This window comes from Nansenia antarctica, assembly GCF_963989245.1.
Source record: "Nansenia antarctica genome assembly, chromosome: 17".
Lineage (NCBI taxonomy): Eukaryota > Metazoa > Chordata > Actinopteri > Argentiniformes > Microstomatidae > Nansenia > Nansenia antarctica.
In genome coordinates, this window is record NC_137687.1 from 5,531,860 (window position 1) to 5,545,534 (window position 13,675).

The 13,675-nt window shown below is 42.6% G+C and overlaps 1 protein-coding gene across 1 annotated transcript in view; it reads right to left on the minus strand.

Annotated features, from left to right (window-relative positions):
* LOC308172852 (solute carrier family 12 member 9) overlaps window positions 1-13,675 on the minus strand; it is a gene marked incomplete at its 5' end in the record, with an annotated part of 50,465 nt that overhangs the window by 20,898 nt on the left and 15,892 nt on the right. Inside the window, 1 exon segment of the mRNA XM_080547798.1 lies at window positions 490-649. Coding sequence (XP_080403924.1) covers window positions 490-649 — 160 coding nt within the window.

Here is a 13,675-nt window from a genome sequence, read left to right on the forward strand (position 1 = left end):
TATTTTGTAACTTAAATGCAATATTAAAAGGATGGGTTTTTATAATCTTAATTTCATTATTTAGTCATTTAAAGGCAATATTAAAAAGATGGGTTTTTAGTCTTGACTTGAACATATTTGCTGAGGTTGCGTCCCTAATGTAAACTGGCAGTGCATTCCACAATTTGGGTGCATAAAATGAGAATGCAGCCTCACCAAATCTCTTCTTTTGTACATGTGGTACACAGAGAAAACCAGCGTCAGAAGACCTGAGAGCTCTATTGCAAGCACCAGGCATACATCTCACACATGCACACCAAAAGGCTCCAGATGTGTTTAACCCCTCGGAGGCAGCGGTCTCTGTCACTGAGCTATGTCATCAACCTCCACACCCCCTCGTCCCCATACACACACGCACCACAGAGAAACGTGCACATGAAAAGGGCTGATGTGAGAGAGTAGGCGAGATAGGGACGACACAGAATGAAAGAGGAGGACAGAAGGATACCAACCAAACAGGTCGTCCCGTGCCAGAGCGTAGAGGATGCGGGAGGCCCCTATGAGGTTGTTCATGGCTGCGGACAAGGTGGAGGAGTACACCCCGATGGTCACGAACGGGTTCCACAGGTTGATGTCCCGCAGAAAGCTGTAGTCCCTCTGGAGCAGAACACTGAGAGAGAGAGAGAGAGAGAGAGAGAGAGAGAGAGAGAGAGAGAGAGAGAGAGAGAGAGAGAGAGAGATTTTGACCTGACTGCTTCTCTTTTGAAAACATGTCAGATCCATTAAAGTGAATAAGCAAATAAACAATAAGTACACACAGTCCCTGAGACACATAAACTAGAGATGAGGGAGACCCCTCACTATCGAACTGCGCTATTGCACGTGTGTTATTTGCTGAAACACTATTGAATCACACCTGGTACAAACTGGGAGGCATGTGCATGGGCATGGTAGCCCTGCTCAGTTATAATAAGCCACCACAAACACGCTACTCGTCATTTAGGTTTGCAAAGTCAGAAGCTCCATTGAAATGGAGAATCTGACGTCGCAGCCGTCAAAAAGTGATTTAGAGAAAAAAACTGCCAATTGACTGCTCACCTGCGAAATGAAACAAACAAACAAACGATGACAAGGGTCATCGCGTGCAATTCAGGTGAAAGAAAAAAAAAAATCCCAGAAATGTTCCCCAAATTCCATTTCAAGTATTTTGATTTGAGAATGAATTCAGACGTAAATAAGTAGCTGAATTGGATGTGTTATGATTAAATGTTTTTCTAGATACGTTACTGGTATTGAAATAAGTTTAGTTACAGATTGTAAGACAATGCACCACCAATAAATATACACTCACTGAGAACTTTATTAGTAAATCAAGCCAAAACCTGGCTTGGGGAAGAGGCAGAGAAGGTTACGCGGGCGTCTACCACACCACCAGACAGAACACCATCAGCAACCAACACTGAGGAGTGGGAGACCATAAAAGGCCTAGAGTGGACAGTCCCAGTCCCAGAACAGTCCCAGTCTCCTAGACAGTCACTTTGATAACATGCTGAATTCACAGATTAACCCAGAGGTACCCGAGGGGATATATTAAGGGCTGGAGTGCTTCCTTAAAAGAGCTTGTGATTGACAGGAAGAAAGGGAACCCTTTAGTGATGGAGCCAAAACAGCGGCCGCTTTAAGGGGCTATCTCTACAGGCAAGGATATAAAAGATTTGGGCACCACTGGTTTAAATGTCTGTTACAAGTAATCTCCAAGTGATCGAAAGGAAACCTGAACACTAAATGCTCCAAAGTTAAACATGACACGTTTCTGCACATTTTAAAGCAAGGTTTCGCCTTGGAGGAAATGCGCAGTGTCTTTGTGGTGGCTCCCCACGTATTACCGGCAAGACGGCGTATCAGTGCGGTTGTCTTTGCGGTTGTCTTTGCCTTGGCACTGTCCAGGTGTTGTTCGAATGACAGTGTTCTGTTGATCATCACACCGAGACATGTCAGGGAGGGCTGGAACTGTAGCCGGGCATTGTCAAGCATGATGTTACATTCCCGGGTGGCTTCCTAGTTGTAGAGGTGGAACATTCTTGTTAGGGTCTTATCAACACTGAGCTTGAGGCGCCAGTTCGTCAGGTATGAAGACAGGATGTTGCATGTCCTCAGAGGCCCTCTTCTACTGCTTCCCAGGACGGCTTGCTGAGTAAGATGGCCGAGTCGTCTTACGCCCAAGGCGTAGCCGTACTTCCTCGATGTTGTTGCAGGTAGGTCATAAATATAGATGTTGAACAGTAATGGTGCCAGCACTGAGCCCTGCGGGACGCCCTGCAGGACGCCGTTCTTGAGCTTTCTCACCCCGCTGCTTTGGTCATTGCTGGTATGCAGGCGAAAGCTGCGGTTGCTCAGCGTCTCCATTATGAAGCTCACTACGCGCTTGTCTGGCATGGTTACCAGAGGCTTCATATGTAGCCCACGTAGCCAGACAGTGGCACATAGTGTTTTAGAGGATATGTTTGTTTTCTTTTCACTTATCATTAATTGTAAAAAGGCATTTTGACTAGGGGTGCCCGAATGTTTGCACCCCCACTGTACCTCATCTCACCTCCAAAGTGAGAGGGTTTTCAGCACTGTTGGGAACATTTATGAGGACAGAGAGCTCTCGAGTGAGAAAATGCAGAGACGCTGTGCTTCCTGCACTACAATCTGCCACTGTTGGATTGGCAGTATTGAGGACCGAGGACTTGCATAAACTGTGAGTGTGTAAAAATGCTATAGGCTAGGCCATCATTAACACCATCTTAATCTTTGTTCTAATAGAACATGCATATTTTCTATTTGTTTGTGGCTGTGTTCAAATACCTTATTATTTGTTCTTGTTCTTTGTTCGATTTTATATATGTTTGTTTAACATTGTTCATATACTGTACCTTGTTCTTTGTTCTAATGTACAGAACATGCATACAGTGATCCGCAACGCCCCCACCCTGGACTCCTTCAAACTAGCCCTCAAAACCCATCTGTTCTCCAAGGCCTTTGGCCCCTAGTCATTGTTTTAGTTTTTGCTTTGTTTGTTTTCTGTTTTGTCTGTCCGTTTCATCCCCTTGTAAAGCGTCCTTGGGATTTGAAAGGCACTATATAAATGAAAGTTATTATTATTATTATTATTATACTTTTTTCTTATTCAATGTATCCAATTAATTTTCCACTGTTTCATTTGTGGTTGTAATTATGATTATGATGATAATAATGATAGAGTTAATTAAGTGTATTGTTCAAATGTAAGAATTCTGCCTCCGGTGCATATCTTTGTTACAATTTCTCATTGACAGCCAAATTTGAGGGATACAATTTGGGGAGATCCATCAACTATTAGGGAATCTTTGTGTTTTTGCCGCTGGTGGAATGAGCTCCCCACGGCTGTCAGAACGGCAGAGTCACTACCCATCTTCCGTCGTAGACTGAAGACCCATCTCTTCTCAGGTTACATCTTAACTGCTCCTCCTGAGACATCTTCTGTCCCTCACCACTACGTCTCATAAAGACACCCGCTTTCCCCTCTACTGTGTCCCTAAGAACTTCTATTGCCCCCCTTGTACTGTTTCTCTGTTTCTCCAGGGTAAAAAAAACAACAACAAAAAAACAAACAAAAAAACTAGATTTTAGAAGAAGGTGATAGGGAGAAGGTTTTTCCTTCTATCAATGGCCCCGGGCCTGAGCTAGATTACTCTTCCTGCAACGAATGGTGGATTGATGATTCACATGCTTAGTATTCAAATGTATTGATTGTAAGTCGCTTTGGAATAAGGCGTCTGCTAAATGCCAAAAATGTAAATGTAAATGGGATCTTTGTTTTTATTTCAACAATCTTCTACTTGTGATGTACTAGATGTCCTGCTTAATGATGTACTAGATGTCCTACTTGTGATGTACTAGATGTCTAGATGCTTAACATTAACATAAATAAATCAATAGTGGCTGATCTGCTTGATCCAAGCATATTGTAGCTTTCCCTGACTGCAGCGTCGTTAACACATTTATAATCTAAACTGTTATCCCAGGTGCTATTCCCAAGGTTTGGAAGGCATGAGGTGATGAGCCCTCCGACCTAGTTAACTACCATCTAATATCCAAGCTGTCTTGCCTTTGCAAAGTGTTAAGGAGTCCCTGGTCAACTCCCAGATGTGAACCATCTTCTCATTCTATTCAAACCGTGCACCAATCTGGCTTTAGAGTTTAGAGTTTAGAATTTAGAGTGTTGGTTGAGGACCTCCTGGGTGAAGAATGTGATTGTTTCTCTTGATATATTGCGGTTTTATATGATGTATTAATTTCTGTATTTAACTTTGTTGCATTTGTTATGTTTGGTAATTGTATAGATATTGTGGACTATAGGGTGCACAGCAACGGAGGTCTCGTTCTCAGTGCGTTTTCCCCTGCATATATACAGTATACCGGTAGACGGTTTTAATAGCATTAGCCAACAAATTGCGTACTTTCTCATACTCCCTTTCCTTTGGTCAGTATGCTCACTATTCACTCTTGTCTAGAACAACATGAGAAGAATGAGTGAGCTAAAGATGAACCCCGGCAGACCCCTGCCGATCGAGCATGTGCCCTGGGTTACCAAGAGGAGAAGCACAGCCAGCAACCATCAGCCATCAACCAGGAACCATCAATGCCAGCTGTGTCTGTCTCTGTTGCTGCTAGCATTATTCAACTGATAAAACAATACACTCTAGAAGTCTGCTTTTCTTTAACCAGGGCTAAAGCACATAGATACACTGCAGTGACCTTAATTAATGGGTAGCATATATCGTCATTTTGATCGTATTTAATTTGTTCTGATGTTTAATCATTGCTGAATTGGACATCCATAGTGTAACTTAAATCATTTTGTATTATTAGTTATATCTAGATTGCTAATAAAGTACATTTTAATTGCCCAAATAACACATGTTCAAGTGCAGTACTTGAAGAGGCCTACCTACTGTATACATCAAGTCCTGTAGCCTAATGATTTCATGTTTATTTGCTAAAACAACCATAGACCTACAGCGCGCGCATTAGTTGATCCAATGTCAATCACGAGAAAAAGGGTAATAGTTACATTGTAAGTAGCATAAATCGTATGGAATGTTTGAATGGAAAATTGTTTGCTGTCCATGTCAATCTACAGATAAAATCATATTGAACATACATTTCATTAGCTGAAGAGGAGACTTAAGCCCAATGCACACAGCGTGCGATTTCTGATGCACGACAACATTCCATTGTTGTCATGAATGGAATCGAATTTTCGCCGTGCGATTAAAATAGGGGCCGTGTGCATTGGGATGCGATTTTCTCATAGACTTCCATTCAAACTCAAAAATGGAATGTTGTCGTGCAACAGAAATCGCACGCTGTGTGCATTGGGCTTCAAGGCAAAAAACAAACATCTGAAGATGGCTGCAGTACAGGCCTGGCATCTCCAGAGAAGATATCAAGGCTCTGGTGGGGTCAATAGGTCACAGACTTCAAGCAGTTATTGGACAAAGGATTGTCGGACAAATACTAAACACGAGTTAGTAAACATGAGTGTCCCGTCCGTTTTGGTGGTCTTAAATAGGGGGACTACGTCTAAAATGTGTTTTGAATGGTGAAACTAATATGTACACAGATGCCATCAATACAGATACCATCAACATGTACACAGATACCATCAAATAACATCAGAAAATCTCTACTTAATCCTCAGTACTTGGAACTATTGATTGAGTAGTATTGGTGTAGAGCCAAAACAAGCACACATGTTTCACTGTCCCACTAACTATGTTCTCAATAGTGCCATTGCTAGCTAAAAGAAGACCACCGATATGAACAATAGATTCATTTTTAAGATGGTTACATTATGGAGATAAATTAGTTCCATGGTAAATATAGAGTACAACTCACAATGCTGATGATGATTCACATGCTTAGTATTCAAATGTATTGATTGTCAGTCGCTTTGGAATAAGGCGTCTGCTAAATGCCAAAAAATGTAAATGCAACAAATGTGTGCCATGATCCGTAAACACAATGCACAAATATAATTTACGATCCACACACACACAACACCCCTCTTGAGTTGTATTTGTAAACCATTATTTTAAAGGAGCAGGGCATAGTACGTTTGTTGGAAATATGCCACCAGTTTGAAGTACTAAACAACAACATCCTCTCTAATAATAATATAACCTAGATAACTTTTCAATGTGTTTCTACGTATTAGCTGGAGGGCAGTTTTAACGTTCGCAGAGAGCCTGTTGTGACAATTAATGATAACAACCTAATATGCACCAAGCTTTATTCTGTCAACACAAAAGGACATTTTGCAGAAGCCTTACTAAACTACTGGAAGAAAAAAATAAAATAATAACTCCACCAAGATGTTTTAGTAGCATGGAGACAGTGAACAGAAATAAAGCCATGCATTTGTGGATCATTCTTCATGAACACATAAAATGTTAGTGCCAACAAAATTCCCAAAAAAATCCATGGAGGTACTTTGATCCGCGAATGAATAGTTAACACTTCTACACCACGAATGTGTTAGAACAGAACCCTCACCCTCCTTTTCTCCACCTCCCTCTCTCTACTCCCTCCATTTGTCTACTTCCTGCTCCATCCCTTCACCTTCCCTTTAAATTCTCTCGCCATATCCCGTGCTAACCCCCCCTCTGACTACCTCTCAGTCTCAATCTCTCTCCCTCCTTCACATCCCCCCTTTATGCTTTGCCCACCCTCATGTCCATTCCCTCCCTCTCTATTTCTCTCCTCCGTAATTAGAACTCTTGTCACGTTTTCTTTCAGGTTGAGCAGTTTTAATACTTATCATCATGGTCCTATTATGTATTGTTCACTCTATCCAAAGATCTGAACACACAATTATTTCAAACAGAGCCTTTGAGGCAATCCTGACACACACACACACACACACACACACACACACACACACACCAAAACAAAGCATGTGCCCCCCCACCACACACACTCCCCAAACAAACTTACCAAAGAGCCTGTGTGTGTGTGTGTGTGTGTGTGTGTGTGTGTGTGTGTGTGTGTGTGCGTGTGTGTGTGTGTGTCTGCGCGTGTGTGTTATGAGTAGTGTGCTGCACTTTAAAGTTTATGAGCCATTGCTTTAATCAGAGTCTCTGACATTTTCTTAATACAGATTAACTTTCAATGGTCCTATGCGCAAACACGCACCTACACTCCAATGAGCATGTGTGTTTACACTCGTGTTATTTGTGTGAAAAGGACCATTAAGAGTAACTCTATTCAAGACTGTATGCATGCATGCATGCGTGTGTGTGTGTGTGTGTGTGTGTGTGTGTGTGTGTGTGTGTGTGTGTGTGTGTGTGTGTGTGTGTAGGTGGGTGAGTGATGGGCTTGGTCAGTCTTATGGCCTGGTTATTAATTTCTCTGACGTATGGCAGGTGCAGAATAAATCTAAACGAGGTTGACATTTTCAAACCTGCTCTCAAAAACAAAGCTATCATAGAGGGGGTGACAGCCATGCAAAGAGGGAGACCAGGGTAACAGTGTGTGTGTGTGTGTGTGTGTGTGTGTGTGTGCGTGTGTGTGTGCCCTCTGTGTCCCTTCCAACCCTCTCTGGGAGGCAGTAATGCAGATTATTGATCAGATCATCCGGCCGAAATGAGCTCTGCCATCGAAATAAAGAACAGACCAAAATAAAGCAGCTGACAGAAGAAAATAGCTTTTTTAAGTGAAGGGGGGGTGCAGCTAAACGAGTAATAGAGCTGAAAGAGATTGCACGCTCGGCCTCGTTCCAGCTCTCGTCCGTCAGTTCTCTCTTGTTTGTTTATCAACATGTTTAATTTGCTAAATTGTTTATTTCATACATGAATCTATTAATACATGATTTAATGAATTGCTTTTTTATACAAGCAAAATCAACAATGTCCAAGTCAAACCGGCTATACTGGTATATCTCCTAACGACAGCTAGCTATGGATTATGTGGCCGTTGTGTGTGTGTTTTACAGGGGCGTTGTGCGTGTTTTACAATGTGCCACACCTCACATTCACACACACACACCTCACATTCACACACACCTCACATGGTTTCATCACTGAGGTAGAGAGATTTTTTAAATTTCTTAGAAGGAATGAGAAGAGAGGGAGAGGAGGGTGTGATTGTGGCCTACTACAATTTGGGGCAATTTCTTGCATGACGGCGTTCCTGCAGTGATGCAAAAAATACGCCTTTCTACTTCTATTGGCACAGTGCGTTTGATGCACTGACGTTTCCCTCATGCTGGTAAGTATACTACCATCTTCTGGCTCTTTTTGCAGCCGATCATAGCACCAAACGTTGGAACCACCATTTGACGTTGATGTGTTTACATGTGGCTGATACAACGACAGTGCCGTTTGATCTCCTATTGTGAAAGATGATGAACGCTCCTCTCTCACACTCCAAGGGCTCCATTTTCAGTGCAACGGTATTGTAAAACACAAGCGCGTCGGCTGTTTCAGCTTGTAAAAGTTGGCGCTGTATTATCTTCAAATCAAAACAGCCAGATCAAGGGGTAGTGGTGGTCTAGTGGATAGTGAGTTGGACTTGTGATCGGAAGGTTGTGAGTTCAAATCCCGCCTGAAACCACACCACTACTAGTGTGCCCTTGAGTAAGGCACTTTGCCCTCAGTTACTCCAGGGGGAATGTCCCTGTAATTCGTAATTGTAAGTCGCTTTGGATTAAAAGCGTCTGCTAAATGGCAAAATTAAATTAAAATTAGATCGGCAAATTTACCAGTCTCACATCAGCTTGCATGTGCTGAGGTGGAAGGGTTGGTGTTAATTTAGGTTTGTCCTTTAAAACAAGCAGAGACAATGTGCCAGTTTCAGGCAGCCTAAGTTTGCAATGTGCCAGTTTCAGGCAGGCACATTGCAAACCCACCAAAACCACCACTTAGGACCTCTTAGGACCCACCAAAACCACCTCTTAGCACAAACCTCTGTCACATTTCACGCCTACTTCACAAATTCTCAACATTATTGGCTCAATCTTGCAGGACGTTCTGTTCATTAGGCTATTGCCAATGCAAGCCTGTTGAGATAAGTGGCCTGATACAGCATGTGCATCAAGTCAACTATGAATTGAGTGTTTGTGTTGTGTTTGACGTGAGAAAGGAGTATTCTGCTGCACCTGGCTTGAAGGCTAAACCAGACAGTCCCAGACAGACAGTAACTCCTTAACACCTTATAATTGGTCTTGTGTAGGGTACCATACTGATAACGTGCCTATTATAAACAGGAAAACTGATAAGATATCTAACTAACTGGTGCTAGGAGAAATGAACAATAAAACCTTAGAAAAAGATATATCCTAAGAGGTCTTAAAAACATTTGCCTAATAATGTGACCCCCTAGGTCAGGGCTTCTCAAAGTCCGGACCTCAGTCCGCCTCGGGACCGAACTGCTAGTCAATACGGACCCAGCCCATACCTTGTGTTACGAATACAATACGTTATGAAGAGTAACGTTTTCTATTTTGAAATACATTTTCTAATCGATCAATAAATTGTTAGTGACGTTGAATATCCAGTATAGATATGGAGATCATTCACAGCGGTCCTGTCCTCAGATGAATGTGGTTTTAATGTGGCTTATTTTATTTCCCTATCGATGACACATCGTTATCATGGCGACGTTAACTGCGGAGAATTTGCTATCAGCTCCTAAAGCACAGATACGTAATATGTCTTGTTTTCTCTAGAACACTTTTTTTTACAACTAATGTAAATGTAGTTGTAAGAATATGTCTGAGGTAGAAATAAATATGCACTGTCTGAGCCGTGTATGTGTGTCGCAAATCTGATATTTATATGTAATTGCCCACTTACTTATATTGCCCACTTATTTGTATATGTATGCACTGTATCTTGCATGTTTACAGACACCCTCCATTACATTCCAAGCATTTCTATTTTGAGTATAAAAGACACGAGATCACCTGCGCTCAGCTGTGGGCTTGTGCTGCGTTCTTCAATTGGCAGTTACCGTAAATCCTCTAATAGTGGCCTCTATTATATATTCTGTTTGATATGAATTTTAAAGAGAGAGCTTTACAGTATGTGGCGGAAACATTCGGGAGAGCAAGCTGCAAGGCACTTTGACATCGACCCGAAGAGAATCAAGATACCGGAGAAAGCAGAAGAATGAACTTCGTTTAGCGGACGAAGGGAAGAGCACGGCTAGCTGGTGGTGGGAATGTGCTGTGAACGTGATGATGTTCATTTGTTAATATAACAGTTTAAATGGGTCGTTATATGCTGTAAACTGGCTGTTTACATACTAGTAGGCCTCTTTGATTGGTTTTGTTGGATGACACAGGGCATATTTTCACTGTGACGCTCCGTGCACACCAGGGACCGTGACCCACCGTTCTGGCGCAACCTGGTGGGATGGGCTTGACGTACTTCAACGTGCGATGCAGATGCAAAGCTCTACTCGTGTTGCTAGCGAAGTTTCCCACAGAAGTGGGGGAAAAAACGTCAGATAAGATATATAAACGGGTTATTTTGATAAACTGGACACATTTTGTGAATATATATGGTTACTTTCTCGCCTGAAAACATATAAAAACTTCATAAATATTAATATTAACATATTAACACTTGTAGAGCCAAATTACAGATTTTAGCCAATGGCGGATTTTACATCTGAGGCGAGAGCTCTGGGCAAGAAACTACTTCCGGTTTACTTCCGGTTGTTTTAACGGATCCAACGCAACGCAAAAGCTGACATTTTTTGACTGATTAGCGCACCCTGACGGTCAAGAAACGCAATGCAGAGCAAGGCAACTGATCAACGCAACTGCCCCATTGAGATGAATGACTTCCGGTGCAACGCAATGGCCTGGTGTGCACGCAGCTTGAGAGATGCCCCGTATTTTGCTGATATTGACGCTGAATCTGATTCTTATTGAACTGGTCAGTCTGTCATTTGTTTTGTTTTGTTTTTATGTGGCATTGGGCACATTTACAGTGGGGGAAATAAGTATTGAACACATCAACATTTTGTCCAGTAAATGACTTTTCCAATGAGCCTATTCAAGTGAAATTTCCCCCAGACTTTGGTATTAACTCAAACAATCCAGACGAAAAAATCTAAACATTAAAGTCCATATGTAAATAAAGTTATGTGTAATAAAGTGGAATGAAACAGGAAAAAAGTATTGAACACACTAACTGAAATTAATTCAATAATTAGTAGAGAAGCCTTTGTTTGTAATGACAGCTTCAAGACGCTTTCTGTATGAAGTAACTAATCGCCCGCAGTATTCAGGTGTGATTTTGGCCCATTCCTCTACTACACAGATTGTCTTTAAATCTTGAAGATTGTGAATCTGTATCTTCTGGATCGTCAGAGCTAGCATGCTAATCGGGGTGTCCTCAGCGTGTCTCGTCTTTTTCGACATCTTCTTTCTGTTTCTGCCTGGGTCCAGAAGCCATGGTGCTGGACAACAAATAGTGTCTGCCTTCGCGAAAGGACAGAGACATATTCTGGTATATAAAGGTTATAAACGAAAAGGTCGTGGGAGAGCTCGAAATCTGCGACTACTCCATTCCTCTCTCTACCGGAAGTCTGTTCTTCGGAACTTTATTTGCCCTGTCGCACATGGCTGCCTCGTACAGGTCAGTCAGGGTACTACTGCCACGATCACGCGAGATGCAGACCTTTGAGTAATACGTTTGAGAACCTCTGCCCTAGGTGATAATCTGTCTGCTATGCAAACGATATGCAACTTTACATTGCAATGAAACTTGGCATGTCACAGCCTATCCTGGAGGACTGTGTGACTGACATTTAATTACGGATGGCTAAAAAGTTCCTCCTCAACTCTGATAAAAACTGAATTGTTGGTAATTGGTCCGAGAAATCAGAAGTACATTTCACAGAAGTGCCATTCAAATTAGAGGGATGTCTAGTCGTCTCCCAGAAAAATACCCAAACTTGGTCACATTAAGAACAGGCAGAATATGTTATTTCGATCTATGCAATAATGCAAAACTAAAAAATTGTCTTTCACTCAATAACAGCAATATACCAGTAACACATCGTACTGACTTCAAGGTCTTGTTGGTCATATACCACACATACAGCCCTAAATGGCAGATCTGATCAACTCCTACCAACCCACTCACACGCTCAGAGAGAGAGAGAGAGAGAGAGAGAGAGAGAGAGAGAGAGAGAGAGAGAGAGAGAAACCCTGCTGCTTAAGTTAAGTGCTCCCAGGGGACTAGGCTGTGGCTGATGATTATTAAATGGGATCAATATCTAACGAGCCCTGTAGAGATCTCCTCTACACTCTCTCCATCTCCATCTCTCTCTACCCCTTTCACACAATATCTGCTCCATCTCTGTCTCAATCTCTGTTAGCTACACTTCCGTCGTGTGCTCTCCCTTCCAAACATTCTACAGTATGTAATTGTCCTTTGTGCTACATTGTCACTAATTCAGTCTCTTATGTCTTCACCTCTGCTACATAATCCTTCCCTCTTCCTCATTGTCTTCTCTCTCTCTCTCTACTACTCCCTCCATCTCTGTGTGTGTGTTATCAGTGACCAGTGGTGTTGAAGGACATGCTGATATGAGAGAGAGAGAAAGAGAGAAAGAGAGAAAGAGAGAGAGAGAGAGAGAGAGAGAGAGAGAGAGAGAGAGAGAGAGAGAGAGACAACACCTCTGTGTTGTGCAGATAGCAACCCAATAAAGAGAGAGGCTGGACAGAGTGGGAGAGAGGGAGTGAAAGAGCCAAGGATAGGCACTCTGCTGTCGGGTGATAGCACGAGGAACAGAGGGATGAGTGTGACGGGAGAGAGAGAGAGAAGGAAAGAAGGAGGGCAGATGAAACTGGGAGGGAGAGAGGTGGAACATGGAGAATGCTGGACTTGTTGCCTAACAATGTCTGGAGTCTGGTCAAGAGACTAGCATAGCAAATGAGCCAGAGCTGGAGGAGGGAGGGAAGACGGAAGAGAAAAATAATGAGTGGAGGGTGAAGGACAGATGCGAGCGGGAGGGGAAGAAATAAAGGACAGGGAAAGGAGGAGGAGGAGAAGGATCGAGGAGGGGAGGAGAAGGGAGTAATTGTGGTCCACAATTCAGGCGTTCTAGCATGTGGGGGCGTTCCTGAATTAATGAAAAAAACGCCCCTTTATTCTTCTACTGGCCTGGTGTGTTCGTTGCACCGAGGTTTCCTGCTGGTAAGTACACTATCGTCTCTCCTACGGATTCTTTTTTGAAGCCGACCGTATAGCCTCCCCCGCTCCATACTAATATCATGCAGCCAGTATTCCGGTGCTCGTTACCATATCGTCACCTTCTTAAAAATAATGGCTTAGGAAAATGTTTACGTTTTTGCTTAAATATCATATATTTTAGATTTGGTTCAGTTTATTCTGTTTTTCGCAAAACTTAGCTTAAGCCATATGTTGGAAGTTTAAATTGCACTGACTGAGATTGTAGGTCAGATGGAGAGATGGATCAAAGATGGTCAGAGAGTAGCATGGCAGATAGATGAAAAGCAGTAGTGACTGGTGGTGGGGAGAAAGGATGATGATGGGTAGTTAAATGAAAGTGTGATAGTAGGTGGCCTGGGGTGGTCCAGTGGTCTAGCACCGCGGTCTACAGTGCACACATATGCCCATGTCGGCATGGG